This window comes from Botrytis fragariae (assembly GCF_013461495.1).
Source record: "Botrytis fragariae strain BVB16 chromosome Unknown tig00000797, whole genome shotgun sequence".
NCBI classification, from domain to species: domain Eukaryota; kingdom Fungi; phylum Ascomycota; class Leotiomycetes; order Helotiales; family Sclerotiniaceae; genus Botrytis; species Botrytis fragariae.
The window spans coordinates 604,059-624,166 of record NW_023501013.1 but is presented as its reverse complement, the minus strand read 5'-3'; the positions used below and the strand labels follow the sequence as shown (position 1 = coordinate 624,166).

Here is a 20,108-nt window from a genome sequence, read left to right as displayed (position 1 = left end):
GACGCAAGTCAATCTTAAGCTCAAGGGTTTTTCCAATCTGTGAAACCCAAAGATCCTCGAGATCAAGATCAGGCGCAAGGATAGAGAATCTCGCGAATTCTCTATGAACCACTTGGAGAAGAGCAAATAAGACCTTGGTCCAACTATTCGAGTGATTAGTATCCGCACCTAGACAGAAAAGCAGGACAACTCACGATAGGAAGATCGCAGCACATGTCGATTTTTCCAACGTCGGCGCAGACTTTGTTGAAAGATACTGCATCGGTATATGCAGCGGGTGCTGTTTGGTATAAAGTTAGTAATCTGCTCTGGCTATGAAAAAGAGCTACATACGAGTCTCGCAGTCTAGATCAGCTACCCCAAGGACATCAGTGTCGCAGCATTGGGGATTACCGCTGCTGCAGATAGCATCTTGTCGAGATACAAGGGTTGCAGGCATTGCAAGAGCAGATGCGAAGAGGGCAGTCATGCTGACTATGATGCTGATTCTTGAGGAATACATATTGAAGAAGGATTCTGTATGATTGATTTGGTGAAAGTAAAGGTTATTTTCTTAAAGCTTATTGTGATGATGAGACTGAGAATGAACTGATGATGATTGTGAGGAGGAAACTTCTTGCACTTTATAGATTTTTCTGAGCTTATTCCTGCTACTCTCATGGTGGCCAACATAGCTCAGCCATACCTTAGTTCAAGTACATGATGTCAGTCCATGAAATTTCTTGATATTTAGCACAAGGTGACGATACAATAGAGCATGCTCTATCCTATCGTTGGAGGTGATATTGATAAGAATAGAAAAAGTAATGATATCCAGGGAACTCACATGGTGATCACTGGATAACCCGATTATGTGAAGAGGGATATCGACTTGGATGCTGGTTGCCAAAGACCAATCCAATGGACTACCATCGGTTCCTGACACACAGTATCACCAAGTATGAGCCACTTTTCGGAATGCCGGATTCAGCTTTCCAAGGATAGAGGGGCCGGAAGAATTGCTTTAGAACCCAAAGATCAGCGAATTGCGCATGATATATTGGTTGGGATTGTTCAGGTTGAACGAAATCATATGCAGACCAAAATCACATACTTTTGAAAAATCCAATTGTTAATCAATCAATCAACATTTGTATTTCGAATCTGAATTGATTATCCGAAGCATATGATTGCTGGAACTTGCCAATTTTACTCCATTTCAAGCATATCTGTAGCTATCATATCACACATAGACAAGTGTTTTTTTTAGAATTATCTTTTTATATAGTGTGCACCGTGCACATGAGTTCGTTCAGCTCGAAGACGGGACGTAGCCGTTGTGGAGAATTTATGACACTACAGCAGCTAAGCTTCAGGGATCGACTAGCCCCATATCTCCACGCTTGGCGCGATCATCGTGATATATCGTTGGGATTGAAGTGTCAATCGGCCAATTTTATATTGTTATACGACGTGCATCCGAACGATGAATTTCGAGGCAGCTATAGCCGCGTGGGCGATTGATGAATGATGATACATCACGACTTAATTTCGATCCATTTTTTGCAATATAATCGTATGATAATGAGCAGGCTTCCTATATCAACATAACATATTATACCATAACAAGTATTCATGGCCTGGCTAGGCGGAGCTTCAATGATGTTATATCAAGACTATTTTTGGTATGCAGATAAACAACCGGTTTTGTCAGAATGGAAACCATGCCTGCTGTCAAACAAGGAAAGATCCGAATTTAAAATCCAACCATGTGGCAAACATGCAATAGCATGTTGAATTATGGGAAAGGTCATCAAATTGCATTTTTTGGTCGGCATGTGGCAAAGGTCTTGCTACGGTATTTCCAATGCAAGCCAATATAAGAACCGTAGCGATACCCCCGATTGGTCAAATGGAGCGAGTTGAGCATTCCAAAACGGTAGCTTTGTCCGAAAGATCGGCATTTTCTCCTTTCTTTCGCTTGCTCAGGTACAGAATTCTTGACAATGAATAGGATTTGTTGGTTCTAATTGAAATGGGATATATCGTCCGCGTTAAAGGTTCGTCATAGATGACAAGGTTGTAAAAAAACGACTTGATAAGTCAAATCTTCTCATTTTATTCATATTCGTGTGGTTAAGATATTTTCTAGAAGAAGTAACGACCAAGATTTCAATTTTTCGTTGAGAAGCATTTGACGTCGACGCTAGTCGCACTTTCGCATGCAATGGGTAGCTTAGTTAAAAAGTCACGCATACATCACGTGCAAGATGTTCTTTCCTCTGTATGCTAATCACCATCTCAAATTTCTTTTATCTTCAATCATATACCAAAGGAAATACTAGGTCAACTTAGCAAGCTTTGAAAGAATGAATACAAAAGGAAGTTTTGATGTTAAAGTCTAGATTAACAGGCGCTTTTATGAACAACCTCAAACGGCAACGGCCTAACCTCACTTCACCCATTCAGTATCACAGAGTCCGAAGTCTAATGCAGTGTCTATTCTCTACGTAACGATTTCCCAGTCCTTCATTATCACTTGATGAGGAGGTTCGTCTCCATTGCCTGCAATGAACTTGATAGTGCTTGGCTGAATGAATCATAGAACCGATGACCTTCAATGTTCATATAGTCGAACAATTTTCTTTCTTACCGCCTAACCAATACTCCAATCACAGAAAGTCTGATCTGAGAGCCCTATCTACCCGTAGCACTTCTTCGCATGCTACAAAAATATTGACTTTTATTCCCAGCTCTAGCTATCTAGGCAAAGAATACAGAAGTTAGTGATGGGTTTGGAAAAACATGCCAAGGTTATTGAATGCACGAGAAACAAGAAAATCATAAGACACTACCGTTTGACATCGTACAGGTACTCTCAGAAATCCCCTTCATACAAAACTTTGTGCACTTGCATCTGCTTCGCCATCATATCTTTATGTTTTATTTCCTCGACTTCTCATTGCCCGTTCTCCTTATCGATATCACAGAGTTCGCGGTGTAGTCTTTCGACCTCGAAGTGTGTTTGCTCCTTCAGCAAGGCTTGCTCCTCCTGTCGTAGTGTTGCAATGTGTTGTACATGTTTCTGAATCTTTATCTGGAATTCTTCGATTTGCTTTTGGCGTTCGCGAATGGCATGTTGAGTTTGCGCAAGTGTATCTTTGGATTGTGTAGACTGTTGGGTGACAGTCTTGAGGATTTTGAAGCCGGACTGCACGTCCTTATATCAGTCAAATGCGGGCTTTGTTCCAAGTAATGAAAGAGGAAGATTATAAAGCGCAAAGGGTGGTTTGCATAATTGGGTTGAGCTTACCATCTGTCCGGCATTTTTGCCTGTCACTTCGTTTTTGTTGGGCTTCATGGTTGTAGCTTGGAAGTTTGAGTTGTAAGTTGTAATTCGAGGTGCACGACTTTCAAATTATTAAAGTATTTGAGATCAGACAAGCTTTTGATGTTAAAGGCGCATGAGATGAAGGTCGAGGAAGAATAAAAGAAGGATAGAAGGTAAGGAAGTAGGAGAACATTGAAGTCAGGATCGGTGAATGTTCCCATGTTAGAGATGTGAGTTGTATATTGGGAGTGATTATTCCTTATTCAAAGTCTTCTTGTCTGGATACTTTTTTGGTCTGGGTTTCCAAAATAGACAACACAGTGAATGATTTCCCGATGTTGCACCCAGCCATTGACCCACATTTTGTAAAATATCGTCTAAGCGAGGGCAGTGAATGAAGTATGTATGAAGTGAAGATATACTCCCAAACCAATCACCACCAGACTTCACCCGCCCATTCAAAAAAAATCACAAACACCACCAAAAGATAAATGAGCTTCCTTAAAAAAATTAAAACAAAAAGGTGGTTGTAACCGCATCATCCCCTGATTAAGAGACTCTTGATGATGAAGTCAGGCGCTCAGACTAATGGACGCTGGCCGAAGAGTGAGAACCATTGGCAGAACACATCGTTAGAAACGCTTTTGTGAAGGCTTTTCGCGTACTTGGAATACATATTAGAGTAACTTCACGCCGCTATACTAATGGATGATGATAGCACTGGAAGGAAATTACCGTCACTGCATCAATGTGGGAAGTCAGAGAATATTCTAGGCAGATTAATTTCATTTGATGTCACAACCTGTAAGGTAATAAATCGTGAGATATTCTCATGACTCTGACCATCTTAATTCTCCATATTTCAAACCACTTCCGTGCTCTAGCATTCGGTTTACATATACTGACTTTCGAATTGATCACTGAGGTCTTGAGATGTGGTAATGTTAGTATTGCTTCACTGAATTGAAGGCACAGATGGAGCAAAGCTAGATTTTAAATGCATACATCATAAGCTATGATCTGGGTTGGTTTCCTTTTGATAAACTCTCATGAATCTTCCTCGCGCTTTATCCGCTGCAACATATTTTGCTGCAAATTCATCTTAGTCTTTGCCTCCTGAAGCATATCCTGCATCTTTTCCGCGAACTCCTTCTTGGCAATATCTAACAATGCTTTTTCGAGTTCCTCCCCTCGCTTTTTTATAGCCTTGAGCTCTCTGCCTTCTTCATAAGCCTCTCTAACGAATTCCTTCGCCTCTGCATGCTCGTCTCTCAATTTGATATTCAATTTATTGAGTTCTTCGATCTTGCTTTGATGTTCCTCAATCTTCAGCTGATTTCGTAGGATAGATTTTTTTGCTTTTTGAATGGCTTGATTTTTGTGTCTCATTATCTTCGCATGGACTTCAATGGTCTGTTTTATCTGTAATAGAATTATTCTGATTAGTATACCTCTTTGTCTACACATGAGAGATATTAGAACTCTGATGGGAACCTACCAAGTCAAGAGGATGAGCCTCGGTCTTTGCGGCATCTCCAGACATCTCGCAGAAGGTTCTTTTTGGTGGCATGGTTATAATCTTGGTAATATCGAGTTTTTCTTGGAAGTTGATGGTGCTTTAGAGGAGGGGATATCGTGGAGGCCCTAAGACCGAGGAAGACTGAATGAAGTTTGGATTAATGAGGAAGACTGGGGAAGATTTAATAGGTTTTGGGAAGGTCTAGTAAATATCGCGAAAGGTCAAAGACAGCCTGGGCAATAAATTTCACTTTCTAAATTTGAAGTGTTGATTTCCGCTGAAGTCAAGTCAAGTCTAGCTGATAGATGTAACATTCTCTTGTGTCCCGCACTCCCCGCTCCCGCACATGGTTTCTAGATCTAACCTCGTTTGGAGATCTGTAAAGAAGATGGTATTAGCATCTGATTGTGAAGGCAAAACAAATGATGTATCGGAGAGGAAATACATGACTTACACCATCAGAAATTGTCTTCAGTCTCCTTGCTTTCCATCTTCATCTTTTTCTTAGATGATGATTCTGCCTCACTCAATGCCTCCTTAATTACTCCTCCAATTCGTCCTTTCCAGCCTTCAGAAGCGTCTTCAAAAATTCCTCCCCTCGTTCTTGAGCCTGTCTTGGTATTTTTTCTTCTTTCTCGAATCCTTCTAGTTCAACTCTGGACATTTGAGCTTTATTTTCCAACAATCGCAGTTCTTCTCGCTTTCTATCCATCTCAAATTCGACTTTTTGGATCTTCATTTCGTGAAATCGGAGTTCCGCCTCGTCCTCTTCAATTTCACGTTTTTTTAATCAACATCTTCTTGCGCTGGATACACATCCCATGATCTTGTGGTGATAGATTCCTGACATTTTCTGAGCGCCTGTTCGACCTAATAAAGTAACTTAGCGTTAGTTACCGCCGCAGAATGACGTGCTTATGAGAACAATAAAGATTTGATTTTGCTAACCTCTTGGAAAAGGTCATCTAGCTTAGTCTCGCAGACTGCTTGAAGAGCGGTTCGCTTACGGCGCATTCTTTGATAGGGCAAATGCTCAAATTTGTGCTTGGGGGTTGAGGATCTTTGAAGTTTTAGTATCTGTAACACTGAAGAGATTATGGACCTCCAAGAAAATAGTCTGCGAATAGGGCCAGCTAAGTGAATTATTATGGGAAATTTGATCAAGAAACCACGCTAACAAATATTTTGCTTCCGAAGATTGAAGTGAGTGATAAGAAGAGCTTTTGTTATCATTGAATAGATTCTAGTGATATGAGAACTTCATTGCCGGATATATCGCTCTAATAACCGCAAGCTTTTCCCATGTCCCAGATCCCATTTCCACACAGCCTGTCTTCCGCTTCAAATTTGGATATCTAAAAGCAGAACATTATTATTAGTCTTGATAATATGTAAACCCAATAGCTCATGCAAATGGAGGAATAGTAACTTACATTGCATAACATACCCCTAAATCTCATTTTTGACCATCTTCTTCTCTCCATCGCCCGCAATCTTCTCATCCTGACCTCCCTCGCTCTCCTTCTCTAGCGATAAGCCTACCTTCTTTAATTCTCCTTCTAGAAACCTCGTTATGTCCCGCTGAATAAATTTCTGAAGAGCCTTTTCACGAGCGTTCTCTTGCTTTTGAATTGCCAGAATCACTTCCTCTTCTTGCTCCAACTTCACAGTTTCTTGTCTATTCTTCTCGATATCTTCCTTGTACTCTCTATTTGTTTCCTCGAGCTCTCGTATCAATTTTTCAGAATCCTGGATGTATTTTTCCCATCTCTTAATATTGGATCTATGAGATTCGATGTCTTTCTTATTCACCAAGACGAGACACTCAAACTGGCTGGTTTCTCTGTTGCTAAAGGTGACTTTGTCTACATTCTCTTTGAGAATCTCTTTCATCTGAACAGAGAGTAAGTAAATAGATCTATGGAATATATAAAATTTAGGAAAGTTAATTGTAGATTACTCACTCTCTTGAGTGGACCATCTTCGGCCTTTCCAGAGCTTCCCGTCATTTCGCAGGCAGTTCTTTTTGGGAGCATCTTGAAACTCGGAGATAATAATAAGCTGAGACTTTGGTGTGAGATGGATCTTTGTGAAAAGTTTGAATGCTTTAGAAATTATTCTCTGCTTGGACGTCGGAGAAGTTCAAGGTTGGGGATTTTGTGAGAAAGAGATAGAGATTGTGTGTGTGACTTTAAGTGGGTACAACCAGAGGCACGTAAAGGAGGGGATTTTATTTCACTTTCAGGATCGAAGCTAAATTTTATGGGAGTATTGGTGTGCATTTAAAGAAGTCTAGTTATGTTTTGATTCTTGGGAGGCAATGTGTCCGATCGTTAACTTTGACCACCCCGCGTTCAATGTAATGACCATGACCTCCACCCGCAAATTGAATTACTAACCCGCATTTAATATCGTTGAGTCTATATGTCCTGTTTAAAAAAAACATTAGTACCCGATGCTAGAAGCGAAGACAGTAAACTCATAACCAGAAGGAAAATGATTCCACACAACATACCCTCATGCATTTTGTTCAGCGGCCTCTTCATCCAACAAACTCTTCAAATGCTTTCTTATCATCTCATCAGCAGCAATGCAACGCATTTCTGCTGCCTCAAGATCTGTTTGACACTGCTTGAACTCCAGCAATGCTCGTTCCCCGCTTTTCAACCCTTCACGGAGATTCGGCTCCAATATCTGCTTTTTCTTCTGAGAAGCTCGCTGATAGTTTTCGATGCAACATCGAGCTTGCTCTTCGATATCAAGAATGATTCTCCTGATTATCTGGAGATCCATCGCGACTGCGTCGCTATTTGCTTTGATGATTGGCATTTTGTGAAGTGTTTGGGCCTACAAGCGCGGGTTAGTAGTGTATTATGTAGACGAAGAGGAGACCCGTTCGCTGGAGAGACCAGCGCCTGTATTTACTCACGAGATCATATTTGCTGATATTTGCAACTAGTTCGGCGAGAGTCATTTCTTCCATGTTTGCGAAGTGAAGTTCGAAGATGGGATTTTGGGTGGAGAATTCGAGAGGTGTACAGATATTGAAATCTTGGTGTAAAAAGCATTTAAAGATAGGTACCGAGTAGAATATTATTTAGCGAAAGGTCAAAAGTTAAAGATTCACTACAGACAGTATGAAACGAAGAATTCTTAAGATTATGTTATCTTTGAGAAGCTACTGACATCCAGAAAATGATGGAAATTCACTTCTTTGTGCTAAAAAGGTACTTTCAAATATTCTTTCCAATCTCTCCCTTCTTCATCAAATCCTTAACCCGCTTCATACATGCCTTCTCCATGCTGATAGACTCCTTTATGAACCCATGCATATCCTTTTCACCCTTCGTCCGACAAGCAATCAATTCATCGAGTAATTCCCACAAGGAGTCTAAAAGGTGTTGATGTTGTCTTTGACGTTCTGCAGAGAAGGACTCATACAACGCGATTGTAGAGCGAGCATTTTCTTCTTCACGACGAGCACTTGCTGTGGATTTTGCGAGTATACCGATATATTCTTGAGTCTTTCTCTTTGCTACTGGTAAGAACTCAATTATTTCGTCCTAAGTAGATGATATTAATTAGAATCCAGGTGATTACACAGGGAAAATGACGAGTAGTACCTGGATTCACTTACAAAGGTGAGTGTTCCGATATTTGCGATCATTTCAGATGCCTCAGGTGATGCCATTTGTGATTTGCGATGGTAGTCAGAATTTGCGTGGTGTCTTTGCGAAGGTGGAAAGATGTTGAAGGACTGATGTTGATTGATGATCTCAATCTGGTATGTCGAGGGTGTAAGTAGTTGAGTTGTTTTTTGAGTCAGTTGTTGCATGTAACGATCTCTGATTATCGAAGAGATTGAAACACATATAAGGATAGTAGGACCTTCAGCGACTCTTTAGCTAGTGAACTATTTCTGTCACATGAGTGCGCCGACGTGCGGAGTACAGTGAATTATGGCGAGAGAGTTAAGATAAGCTACCAAGCTATACATGCTGGTCCGTCAGAACATTGGGAATCGATGCCATATTTTTATTATGATAGGGGAAAGTCTGTAAGAAAAAATGATAGATAAAGGCATATAATGTTTCAATAGTCTACAGTTTGTGTGAAAACCTTTACGAAATACTTTCTGCTATGAGCTCCAGAACATATAGAAATCAAGAATTCACTCGAAAAAAGTGGAGTCTATATAGGTACTTGTAGATGGCTCCTCATATAGAAGCTATAGACCGTCATTCAGAAGATGATTAAAATGCATTATTGTAATCCCCACACCAATCCCGAAACCCCGCAAGAGGGCCATAGAATCTGCCTACCAACACCCCTAATTAACCCGAATAGGCTGTAAAGCCGATTAATAATTTTCTGATAATCTACCTGGCAGAAAGGGACATCTTCCAAGAAACCATGCAAAATTGTGAATAAGTTTTAGCACCTTAAAATTCAACACATGGCTTTAACTCCCCCTATTTCTCTTCACACCTTAGACGACACCCCTCCTAACGGTCAGACCCCTAGTTCTTCCCACATCACTACGCCCACTACATCTTCCATCCAATAACTTACAGAAAATCAATATCTTTCAACTACCACTCCTACTTTGAGGTTGAAGTACCGATCAAGCTAATCTACGCCTACTTACTAGCCTAAGATAAGCGAGTTCTTGGCGCTTCAAGCCTCACGATTGAGGAAAATGATGGGAATTTATTGGTCTAGTCTTGTGTCTGAGGGATACTGAAGCTCGGCTTGAAAGCTAAGCACTGATTCCATGAGTAGTATCGCTGGTGAGAATCCCAGAAACAGGAGCGTCAGTCTTGTTATTTGGAGATAATAGTTTGGGGTGAAGTATTACCATTCAATAGAGGTGCATTCCATGACAAGTGAAACAGACATAAACTGCTGACCATAATCTCAAGCACAATCTTCAGTTCTTTTCTTATAAACTTATATAATCTATGTAATACATCATTCGTGTGAAATATGAGCGGCTCTCTTTCTGTGCTCTCTCCCGCTCGCTTTTTCTTCACTCATCATTCCTTTTCCCCATGTTCAGAATCGACCAATAGTTTCATAGATTGTAAGTAAACGTAGAAGATACACTGAGCCTATGATGTATTCCGGAGATTTAGAACTACCCCCTCAAGATACTTGACACCCACTAGCGTACTTTAAGCGATCTATCCGCGTCTGAGAATAAAGATTGATGTTGATTCTACACAAGCCAGCTCTAGTTTTCTCAAAGGTCTCGACGAACGATTTTGCAAATAGGCTTCATACATATCATACTTGTCACTGATATATTAGTAAATTTCTCTTAGTCGAATGAATGATAAATATCACCCAAATGAGTTTCTTGACCTGTCTGTCACGTGCGAAGAAATTTGACAGTTTTTGGTTGCATGTCTGCTACAGGCTGTTGGAGCCCATAAGCCCCCTGTAACTTTTAGGAAGTGACAGGAAAGATCTTCTTAGGAACTCTTCTTCTTTTTTCCCTCCCATGTCGAATCACATCCCGCGATTCCCATCTCCCCTGCCACTTGCCTGCCACTTGCCTGCGATCTGCCATTCCATCTACGCACATTTTTATCACAACTGCATTCTCAGAAAAAGAGGCCTTTCCGCACGTAATTAAGACATTTCAAAAGCAAGCTATTTCATACGATGAAAACTATCCAGCACCAGTAACTTGATTCTAGCCCCAGCCTCCAAGCCATGTCTTGTTTCGCAGCCTCAGCAGATCTCCAGCCTTCTCTCCAGCACTTCTCTAGATCCCATCATATTGCAAGATTGCCTCCTCAACAACACTTCGCAGATATTCAAGAGCTAAACTTTCTCCCGCAATTGCCATTCGTTGGCGCCAACGACGGACTGTTTCTTTCATCCATATTCGAAGTTGTTCCTTGACTTGTTTAAATTCCTCATCCTGTGGAAATTTGTCAATTATTCGTTCTGAATGAGAGAATCGAAAGAACAGGAATTAAAACTTACCTGCTCTGCTAGCTAAAGTTCTTGCTCATGAAGATTAGGATCCATTTTCGAAAATTGCAGTAGATTTGTTGTTTTAAAGTTGCTTATACTTTCTGGCTGTAGAAGAACTCGCATTTGTATTACGATGTGTAAATGTTGAGAAAGAAAACCGGATCTTGTAAGAGAAGCAAGAGCTTATGTGGTTGTTGAACGGGCAACAGTCGATCGTAGTATGGGGGTATTCGAGCCAATACACATTCTTTCAATCAATAATATCGCATCATTCCCTAGCTTCTCTGACGAGATTGCGCAAGTTTTCCAGAGCTCTGATTGCCGATATCAAAGCCAGTTCTCTCTCTATTTCTGCGACTCTTCGAATAATCTCGCGCGCCATTTCTTCAACCTGTCTTATAATTTCGATCAATGATTCATTGGGCGTTTCAGTTGTTGAGTCTTGAAGATCTCCAACCGCATGATTCTGAGAGAAATTGGTTAGGTTTAGTTATGAGGTGAAGGAGGGGGGTGGAAGACAAGGCTTAAACTTACAAGTCTCGTAACCTGATCATTTAACCTAGATGTATTGAGATCTGCCATTTTGCATGGGAACGGGCTTTACTTAATCGAAGACAGCGTGCGTAAAGTTTGGGTTGTAAAAGGTTGAAGTTGCTTTTGAATATACATAAGAGTCCGATGAGGTTGTATGGCTTTCGAGAAATTGTGGGGTGCAAATATCATCCAAGAGTAGAAAGTTTGACGTCACGTTCTGTGCTGGAGAAAGCAGACACATGCATGTGCATTCACTTTCCAAAACTGAGTTTGCTTTCGGAAAAGATTGTTAAGGCAGATCATTTATCACCTATTATGGATTGGAATGCACATAAATTTCCTCGAATATCAAATCCATCATCCCAGAGCCAAATCACTGCAAGCTCAACGATGTTGTGTCCCGTTTTCCGTATATCCTTCCCCTTGACAAACGACTCGAATTGACTATCCTCATTCTGAGTTTAGATGGGTTCTATTGAAAGATTATGTTAGTGATATGTGTGAGAAATTGTCCCTCATCGAAATCTGACGGGGTAGGGTCGAATAAGAAATGAGGTATCTTACCTTGCAAGCAAGCCCAAGCAGCTTGATGAAGCAAATACGCTTTTCTTTCCGCCTCGAGTCTCTCTTCATCACTTATTCCCTCCGCACACGTACATCACGCTAAGTAATACTTATGGCAAGCGAGTTGACCATTCGAAAATTCGATCAATCTCCTGCAAGTTCTGACCGTATAGTCTTCTTTTTGAGTGATGACACCAGAGGCTAGGATTTGTTGGATTTGGAGTGTATTTTCTTTGATTTCATTTCCCCGGCACTGTTGATTCTGACAAGCAGCTGGGAGAGGGATAGGATTAGAATGACTTTATCGATCTGGGAGAGATTCTAGTGTGAGCCAACTTACATCCATGATTTCGTATTTGTTTTCCTCGATTCTAGAAGACATCTTGAGGTTGTCGTAGCGGGTTACGTTTAAGGGAAGTTGTATCTTGATACGAGAGGTTTGGTAAAAATCAAGGTGAGATCTTGGACTTGAGGTGAGAAATTAAAGTATCTGGGCAGCTTCGAGACTTGATAGGTAATGTAGCTCGCTAATTTAAAGATTCGCTTGACCAGAGTTACGAACAATATACATGAATCTAGGCGCTGATCTTGATGAAAGATGGGAAAGTGCTCGATAATGATTTTCATTCTTTAAAGCCCCCTCCCCAAGCGCGATTATCATTGTTGTGGCCCATGAACCTTTAGATCAATGCAAAATGCTCACATCAGATAGATACTGACACACTACTCGGCGCAAATCATTAATTCGCCCCAGTCTGCTGTTCTCAGGATCAAGGTTTGAGTAGTGCAAGAGAGTCTTTTCCACTTCATCCAATTGAGCAACACATTCCAGATCCATCTCATTGGGCTTTTCTACCTGCTCCTCCTTCCCGTCGAGACGATTTTTCCATGCGTGCAAAAGAGTGATATACTGAAGTTGTTGCCAGCAGGTTCCCGTCATCTCTGTTTCTATTCTCTCCAACTTAAGAATTTCTATATCCCGTTTGTGCTCTTGTATATCTCATTAAACCCAAGCGAAAAGTATAGCGAGCTTGTTCCGGATCCTGGCATATTTAGAGCGCTGGTTTTTCTATAGGTATCTTGTTAGTATAGAGGAAACGAAAAGGTTCTTATTTTAACCTATAGCCCTTTGGAGGGTTGTTGGAGGCATTCCCGATGCTTGGTAACAAATCAAAGTTTGTCCTGAAGAGGTTTTATGAAGTTGCCAATAGCTTCGGGACTTGGGGTTTGAATGGGGTTTGTGTGCTTATAGATTTGTGATCAACAAGTTCTCTACAGTAAGAAAGTGGACCGTGAAAAGTTCACTGACAAAGATCGGACCCAATCATCAGGGTAGATTTTCTCCAATGTTGAGATGATTTATAGTTCACCGTTTGTCCACAAAGATCTATCAGCGCTACATTCAACCTCGTTGTGATTTTGCTTCTCTGTAATCCTAGCATGAGTATGGCCATTGGTAACTTTTGCTATAAATTTCATGGGCGTCTTGAATACTAGATGTCCTTTCCCCTAGATGTCCCATAAAGTGACGTCTAATACGTAGATCTGGCCCCTGCGTCGTCCACCAAGCCTTGTATCCAGCCTTTTTAATATATCCACCAATTCTGTGACCCGACGATACTATATTTCCATCACTTGGACACGGAGTTATTAGCAGCTGTCTTCACACCCAGTGCCTGGTAATGTATGGAAACAACCAGAAGCTCGCTGGTCGAAAATCAAGGCGTCAACCTAGTACTTACATAGATCACGACCCTTCCACCTTCCCATCCTTGTCCCTATCTGCATCTTCATGTTCATTTCCATCTCTCTCTTCATCTCCACTGCTGGAATCAATCAAACCACAACAATTCTTGTGCTTAGCACGCGTCTCCTGTAACTTCTTTGTGATATTCTTCAGTCGCTCTTGAATCCCCTCCAACTCTGCGATGCGCCCGTCGTTCTTTTTCTTATGCTGCTGAAGCTCTTCTTGTGTTGCTTTGATTTGGTGGTTCAATTCAAGAGCGTTCTGATCGAAGTCCGCGCAGGATTTTTTCTTCATTGAAATTGTCAGTGAAATTTCAAGCAAGCGTGAAAGAGACAGAATAGATGTTGGAATTAAACTAACGAAGCCATCTTCAAGCTCTAGCGACTTGGACATTTTTGTAGATCTGTAGAATTAGGACTGGCTTGAGTCGTGGAACTATCTCTTGGGTGGTTTATGTGTATATTGAATTCGAAAGATTCGTGGGATGGCTTCATTGTGACGAGAAAGAGAGGTGAATACTTATGGAGCGAAAAGCATCGTTTATTCATGCAAGCCGTAGAAAAAATATTATTGCTCGGAATATTTAGCATAGTAGTATGGATGAATCTGACAATAATATTCACAAAGAACATCAGAGGACAAAGTAAACTTTGAGGCCTTTCATGTACATCTTGAGCTCCTATCCTTCCATTATTCTGCAAATCTTCTCCCAACATATGATACTGCATACTACCACATGCTCCCATCTGGACTCCAAAGCCAAGAGCATATTAGGAGATATTGATCCATTATTGTTAGCTTCTTTTCTAGAAAGAGAGAAGACGTTAGCACAACTAGAATTTGAGACGACTCAGCGCTTTGTATCCTTCTCGGACATTTCATACTTCACTCTAGCCAAGAAAATTACCGATTAGGAAAGCACGAAATTCTTCTCATACACCCAACGCAAAATATACATCAAACTTCTCAAAGAATAAACTTATTGCCATCCCATCTCCTCGCTAACCTACCATTCTTTACCAAGCCTCACTTAGATCAGATCTTGTCTCCCCCAAGAGATGAAAATCGCATATTTTCAAGGGCGCGACACTCTTTATTGTAGGGGTCTTTGCATATGAATGTCTGCATTATATTGCTTGTGTCAGTCTCTTGGTTTTCCGCTCTGTTACATGTTACATATTCAACCACTGAATCGGACAGCGACTTAAGTGTACATATCTTAGAGGCATTACTTGCGCTCCAGATGAATGCAGTTCATAGGGCCTTATGAAACTGCTTGTGAAGAGTTCGCAGAATATGATTTGTTTAGTGTTGAAGAGGTCCTCCATAAAGAAAGAAAGACGAAAACTTCAAAGCCTAGCATTCTGTCCCCCCTCTTCGTTAGTAACGCAAACACATAGTTGCAGTCATGAGGTGAGTCTCGACTTTACATCAAAAAGACCTATCCATCGCAGCCCCATCAACGAAATCTCATACTTCCCGAGGTTCCTTTTCTAACTCCATCTTCGTAATGAATCGAATCTTCAATTCTGCCATACACCAGATCAAATTTCTTGAGGGCTCTTGTAAATTGAACACCATCGGGAATAGGATCATCTTTGCCTATCTTGCCTATCCAGCCTTGTTCATTATTCACCATTGCCGCTTTCAAGCGTCCTGGCCACGTCTGTTGTCGCCTAGGTTGTTCACTATTTAACGTGTTACTTGAACTGTTTAAATCATGTTCAAGACCCAGCCAGTCGAAAGTCCAAATCGCTTTCATGTGTATACTTTCTCCTTCTTTCAGGAGCGATCGGTCCTGGTATGTCGTTAAAGAAGCTGCATCGTGGAATGTGACGTTTATGTTTCCGCCGTAGACTACATGATTCGCGACACCTCGCAGGGTCTTCTAGAGGCTCGTGTGGTCAATTTCCAGGTTGCATTTTTCCACAATCATTCTTGTAGCATTAGTAAACATATAGCTCATAAAGACCAGCAATGAGCGTACCCCTTGTAACATCCTTTGTTTGCTAGGTCAACAACTGCTTTGCATGATTTTTGTATCACTTCTTCACCGAAGATGCTCGAATTTTCGTCTCTCTTGTCCATCGGAATCGCTTCCAGATCGTCACCTTCGTCACCTCTCAGTTCTAATCGAAGAAGTCGTGCATTTGGGCCTTTAGTCTTCACTGCGAAGTCAGTGACCTGCTCACGTTGCGAAGTTTCTGGGTTTGTGATGCTGTGGGAACCTTGTATCATCATCCATGGCTCGGAAGCTGCTTAAAGTTTCAAAGGCAGGAATCTAGATAAAGACTCAGAATTGTTCAGTTTAATATGCAAAGTTTCGTTCTTGGCGAGAACAGATATGTCTGAAGCCATGCTTTTAGATGTGTATATAAAATTGATTGCAAATAACTTATGGTAGCATCTCCAAAGCGATTAACCTGCCTTAAAATCCACCATTCAGGAGCTTTCTCTTATGAATGATAAGATACAATTTCGCTACAGAATGATACCGGACTGATGCTTCCGTATATGTGTGTGACTGTCATTGCTCAAGTGATATTTTAAATTCGATAATGACGTCATCTGACATGAACAAGTATTGTCAAAAGTCTTATCATAAAACGATTGATTGAGAATGATTGACGATATTTCGTGATCTTTTTCCCTTGGCATTGAAGTATAGAGGTCTCGGTGCCATCCCTGAGCACCTCTAGCATCGACGATGTTTGGAAACACGATCAAAATTTGAACAGTGATATCAAGCCCGGCTATGACCTTTCAAGATTAGACAGAGAGAGTTCTAGTCTATCGCCGGCAAGAATGACATTGCAGTGACCGAAAGAATTCCAAGTACAGCATTGAGAGGGCATAGCTTACTTTCAGGAACAACAAACTTCTTGGCAACATCTTCGTAGCTCAGCGGAGCGTCGCGAGCGGTGTCTTCAGGCCTTCCATCTCCGCTCTCCTAGCCGTCAGAGTCCGCAGGATTCCTCGGCAACGAATACCGTCTGCAAAATCTACAGTATAATCAGCATCATTCATTATGTCTTGGGTTATATGACTCAATCGGTACTATTCTCAGTGTATTCTTCAAGGGAGCTGTCGAGATCAGCTATGTTTATCTCGTCAACAGCTCAATACTAGCGATCAAGAAATTCCCCACAAAGTCACGACACCATTGATTCACTTGAAAATCCGTCATATAGTCTAGCTAACAATAGCTAACCAGATGAATAAATAGGTACTTCAGGAATCATTCGACCTCATCCAATTCCACCAAAATAGTGCTTTCAGTCTCCATACCATGTTTCTTCTTTCCAACTTCAACAAAGTGAGCCCTTTCTGCTGTCTAATCTTTAAGATTAGGTAAACGTGAATGTTCGGACTTCGCAGTTGCTGTAACCAGTACTTATTGGTTATATGACAACTTTCCAAGGAGGTAGGATATGTTTGAGAAAATACCTTTTTTTCGGATCGCTGGCTGTCCCATCCTCGGTCAAGTAATGAAGGAGACCTCCATGTGTCACTAGAACAATACGCTGTGCTTCAATCACATAGAGCTATGCTCGAAGAGCAGCAGCCCGTGCTTTGACGGCTTCATGATTAGGTGCATAGAAGTCTTTCTGGAAGATAACACGAACTTTTGAGAACGTCATGTATGATACAGCTTCGCTTGAAGGCTTACCACAAGCATTTGTCTAGAGATATCCGTTCAAAGGTAATCAATTTGGCAATATACTCGAATACAAGGAGTTAAAGGAGTCGGTATGTTCGAAAGAGCTACATGCGACGTGAAGCAAACGATGGTGGAAGATTTGTGCACGGACCATTTTACTGGTCTTACCACTTAAATCTCTTTTTCCTCATGATGATAATATCTTTGCTCTTAGCGATAAATGACTGTCATTCCATGAATAAGATGGATAATTCTCGACTGCATGTGTATCCCTAGATATTCTTCTTCTAGATTCAAGACGGAACTTCGATCCTACATATACTAAAGTCATCCTAAATTATCTAATTAGTTTCTCCACGCGACACGAGATACGAGACGAAATGACTAGTATGTATGCGAGGTATGCGAGGTACACATCTCCTATTCCAGCAAGCACTTCTATCATACTATTAAGATGGCCGATCAATCCATCAAGACCTGTGTCAGAAAGCTTGTTTCCAATTCCTTTCAGCAATTGATAAGGACCTGCATAAATTGGAACTCTTTCTTCCCACAAATCTTACCAATTAGTTGGTCAGACCCTTCTTTGTGTCCCCTGTCGATATGACGTTATGCACATTGGACAACATTGGCACCAAGATTTTACAAACGTATCAGCCGCGTCGGTGGGCTTGGAACGCGTATTGAAGCTACTCGTACAGGTAATGTATTATTAGATAAGTTGAATGTTCCTTATGTTTTGTAACAGTTCCCCTGATCTCTATTACCTTTCCTTACCTTCTCGTCCAATTCAAAAGCATCAGGAAAACTATGGGAGATTCGGATTCTGCAACCGAAGGAATTCTTCCTGTCTTTCTAGGAGCCCTTCAAGCTTCATTAACAGTCCTCTTAACAATAAGTTATGGAGTTATTGCATCGAGATTTAATTTGTTGAAGGAGTCTTCCACAAGGGATATCTCAAAAACGGCTGTCAGATTGTTTCTACCAGCGCTTTTAATCACAAATGTTGGAGAGGAATTGAAATATGATACTGCATATAGATATTTACCAGTGTTACGTGAGTTTTTCTCAATTATCTGTGTATTCATAAAGCTAACTATTGTGGAGTATGGGCTCTGATATATACTTTATCATCGATGGCATTGGGAATGCTTCTCAAAAGAGCTTTCAAATTTCCCGCTTGGTGTGTACCAGCCAGTAAGCACCCCTTCCTTTCCTTTTTGTTTTCCCTATTTTCCAAACCACTAACTATTCACCAGTATGTTTCAACAACACTACCGCGCTCCCCCTCCTCTTGATCCAAGCTCTCGACACAGCCGGTATCCTCACCAGCCTAACCATGTCCGAATCCGACACCCCCTCCGCAGCCCTTAGCCGCGCAAAATCCTATTTCCTCGTCTCTTCCATGGTAGGAAACAGTCTTACATTCGCCCTAGGTCCCAGACTTCTAGATGACGAAGAAGTACCCGACAAACCTGACGAAGACTCAAAACCAAGCCATACCCACAGTCCAACTGAAAGCGACGAGGAATATGCGCATCCCACCAACTCCGCCGGACGAACCGCAGAAGAAGAAGAAGAATATTCAAACGAAACATCCACTCTTCTTCCGCGCAGCGTCGCCCGAAGCAGAACTACTGCCGCCAAAAAATCAAAGCAAGAATGGAAGAAAATCCCTCTCAAAATTCAAAATGTGATATCGACTCTCTATAGTTTCATCAACGCACCTCTCCTGGGCGCTCTTCTCGGTGCTCTCCTAGGCCTCACTCCCCCTCTCCACCGCATCTTTTTCGCCTCACCCTCATCCGGCGGTATCTTCAAAGCCTGGCTCACCACCTCCCTCAAAAACATCGGCGAGCTATTCGCCGCCCTCCAACTCGTCGTCGTAGGCGCCAAACTCTCCTCTTCCCTCTTACGCATGAAGAAAGGTGAATCGAGCGGGAAAGTCCCCTCACTTGTCGTCCTCACCATCTGTTTCATCCGCTTCATTTTATGGCCTATAATCAGCATCGGAGTCATCTATCTCATTGCTTCCCGTACAGGATGGTTGGATAACGATCCCATACTATGGTTCGTATTGATGTTGATGCCAACGGGACCACCGGCTACAAAGCTCACAGCGCTAGCGGATGTGAGTGGTGCGGACGAGGAGGAGAAGATGGCGATTGCGAAGTTTGTGACGGTGGCTTATGCCGTTAGTCCGTTGATCTGTTTTGCGGTCGTGGGGAGTTTGAAGGCGTCTTTGGCGATTAAGGGGTGAGAAGCGAGGGGGTACAATGTTGGGCGCTTTTCGTTGGGGACAAGATTAGACGTGGAGGTGATATGCAATTCGAGATGGAGTCAATTTGGGTACATAGTGGGTATTGCAAGATATTGGATATATACCTTGAGGACTTTTCGATAGACATAGAATTTGATAAAGCAAATCAAAAGTCTATTTACATACAAAAATGATCCCATCCCCCCTGCCCCCTCCAAACATTTAAACCCAAAGTTCCGATCCTTCATTGTCCCCTCGTAACTTAGATGAATGATTATTTGATAATTGAAAGTGCATATAAGATCCTTGCTATTTTTATACAAAGCCACAATTTAAATGCTCTTTCTTTCACATCTCCCATTCGACATCATTTGTACTGGTGCTCAAGAAATCCCCGGACGGAGCTTGAATTTAATATCCATATTCCATCAACTCTCACCCGCCCAACTGCATTCGACAATCAAAAGAACGTAATTTGTTATGCAACATTATATTGAGTACATTGGATACTAAGGTAAAGCATCCAGG

The 20,108-nt window shown here is 41.5% G+C and overlaps 13 protein-coding genes across 13 annotated transcripts; 1 reads left to right on the top strand and 12 right to left on the bottom strand.

The window, feature by feature from the left end:
* Positions 1-101: 101 nt before the first annotated feature.
* Bfra_010573 (putative hydrophobin protein) lies at positions 102-502 on the bottom strand (the record flags this gene model as incomplete). Its single annotated transcript, XM_037340904.1, has 3 exons — positions 102-143; positions 195-280; positions 334-502. 3 exons carry the CDS (start codon positions 500-502, stop codon positions 102-104), a joined length of 297 nt encoding a protein of 98 aa, XP_037186547.1.
* Positions 503-2,938: 2,436 nt separating this feature from the next.
* On the bottom strand, positions 2,939-5,568 carry Bfra_010572 (uncharacterized protein; the record flags this gene model as incomplete). The annotated part of the gene is made up of 5 exons (XM_037340903.1): positions 2,939-3,190; positions 3,293-3,389; positions 4,392-4,732; positions 4,809-4,926; positions 5,375-5,568. 5 exons carry the CDS (start codon positions 5,566-5,568, stop codon positions 2,939-2,941), a joined length of 1,002 nt encoding a protein of 333 aa, XP_037186546.1.
* A 710-nt stretch (positions 5,569-6,278) lies between these two features.
* Bfra_010571 (uncharacterized protein) lies at positions 6,279-7,812 on the bottom strand (the record flags this gene model as incomplete). Its single annotated transcript, XM_037340902.1, has 5 exons — positions 6,279-6,722; positions 6,794-6,934; positions 7,177-7,258; positions 7,381-7,676; positions 7,759-7,812. 5 exons carry the CDS (start codon positions 7,810-7,812, stop codon positions 6,279-6,281), a joined length of 1,017 nt encoding a protein of 338 aa, XP_037186545.1.
* Positions 7,813-8,062: 250 nt separating this feature from the next.
* Positions 8,063-8,520, bottom strand: Bfra_010570 (uncharacterized protein; the record flags this gene model as incomplete). The annotated part of the gene is made up of 2 exons (XM_037340901.1): positions 8,063-8,392; positions 8,467-8,520. 2 exons carry the CDS (start codon positions 8,518-8,520, stop codon positions 8,063-8,065), a joined length of 384 nt encoding a protein of 127 aa, XP_037186544.1.
* A 2,079-nt stretch (positions 8,521-10,599) lies between these two features.
* On the bottom strand, positions 10,600-10,937 carry Bfra_010569 (uncharacterized protein; the record flags this gene model as incomplete). The annotated part of the gene is made up of 3 exons (XM_037340900.1): positions 10,600-10,758; positions 10,824-10,831; positions 10,913-10,937. 3 exons carry the CDS (start codon positions 10,935-10,937, stop codon positions 10,600-10,602), a joined length of 192 nt encoding a protein of 63 aa, XP_037186543.1.
* Positions 10,938-11,082: 145 nt separating this feature from the next.
* Positions 11,083-11,981, bottom strand: Bfra_010568 (uncharacterized protein; the record flags this gene model as incomplete). Its single annotated transcript, XM_037340899.1, has 4 exons — positions 11,083-11,280; positions 11,349-11,389; positions 11,680-11,803; positions 11,913-11,981. The coding sequence occupies 4 exons, from the start codon at positions 11,979-11,981 to the stop codon at positions 11,083-11,085; spliced, it is 432 nt and encodes a 143-aa protein (XP_037186542.1).
* Positions 11,982-12,006: 25 nt separating this feature from the next.
* Positions 12,007-12,294, bottom strand: Bfra_010567 (uncharacterized protein; the record flags this gene model as incomplete). Its single annotated transcript, XM_037340898.1, has 2 exons — positions 12,007-12,165; positions 12,253-12,294. 2 exons carry the CDS (start codon positions 12,292-12,294, stop codon positions 12,007-12,009), a joined length of 201 nt encoding a protein of 66 aa, XP_037186541.1.
* A 26-nt stretch (positions 12,295-12,320) lies between these two features.
* On the bottom strand, positions 12,321-12,852 carry Bfra_010566 (uncharacterized protein; the record flags this gene model as incomplete). Its single annotated transcript, XM_037340897.1, has 2 exons — positions 12,321-12,410; positions 12,718-12,852. The coding sequence occupies 2 exons, from the start codon at positions 12,850-12,852 to the stop codon at positions 12,321-12,323; spliced, it is 225 nt and encodes a 74-aa protein (XP_037186540.1).
* Positions 12,853-13,659: 807 nt separating this feature from the next.
* Bfra_010565 (uncharacterized protein) lies at positions 13,660-14,052 on the bottom strand (the record flags this gene model as incomplete). Its single annotated transcript, XM_037340896.1, has 2 exons — positions 13,660-13,947; positions 14,020-14,052. 2 exons carry the CDS (start codon positions 14,050-14,052, stop codon positions 13,660-13,662), a joined length of 321 nt encoding a protein of 106 aa, XP_037186539.1.
* Positions 14,053-15,118: 1,066 nt separating this feature from the next.
* Bfra_010564ca (uncharacterized protein) lies at positions 15,119-15,897 on the bottom strand (the record flags this gene model as incomplete). Its single annotated transcript, XM_037340895.1, has 2 exons — positions 15,119-15,547; positions 15,706-15,897. 2 exons carry the CDS (start codon positions 15,895-15,897, stop codon positions 15,119-15,121), a joined length of 621 nt encoding a protein of 206 aa, XP_037186538.1.
* Positions 15,898-15,918: 21 nt separating this feature from the next.
* On the bottom strand, positions 15,919-16,686 carry Bfra_010563 (uncharacterized protein; the record flags this gene model as incomplete). The annotated part of the gene is made up of 3 exons (XM_037340894.1): positions 15,919-16,018; positions 16,470-16,609; positions 16,666-16,686. The coding sequence occupies 3 exons, from the start codon at positions 16,684-16,686 to the stop codon at positions 15,919-15,921; spliced, it is 261 nt and encodes an 86-aa protein (XP_037186537.1).
* Positions 16,687-16,890: 204 nt separating this feature from the next.
* Bfra_010562 (uncharacterized protein) lies at positions 16,891-17,245 on the bottom strand (the record flags this gene model as incomplete). The annotated part of the gene is made up of 2 exons (XM_037340893.1): positions 16,891-17,170; positions 17,199-17,245. 2 exons carry the CDS (start codon positions 17,243-17,245, stop codon positions 16,891-16,893), a joined length of 327 nt encoding a protein of 108 aa, XP_037186536.1.
* An 885-nt stretch (positions 17,246-18,130) lies between these two features.
* Positions 18,131-19,580, top strand: Bfra_010561 (putative auxin efflux carrier superfamily protein; the record flags this gene model as incomplete). Its single annotated transcript, XM_037340892.1, has 3 exons — positions 18,131-18,377; positions 18,428-18,517; positions 18,580-19,580. 3 exons carry the CDS (start codon positions 18,131-18,133, stop codon positions 19,578-19,580), a joined length of 1,338 nt encoding a protein of 445 aa, XP_037186535.1.
* Between the last annotated feature and the right edge of the window lie 528 nt (positions 19,581-20,108).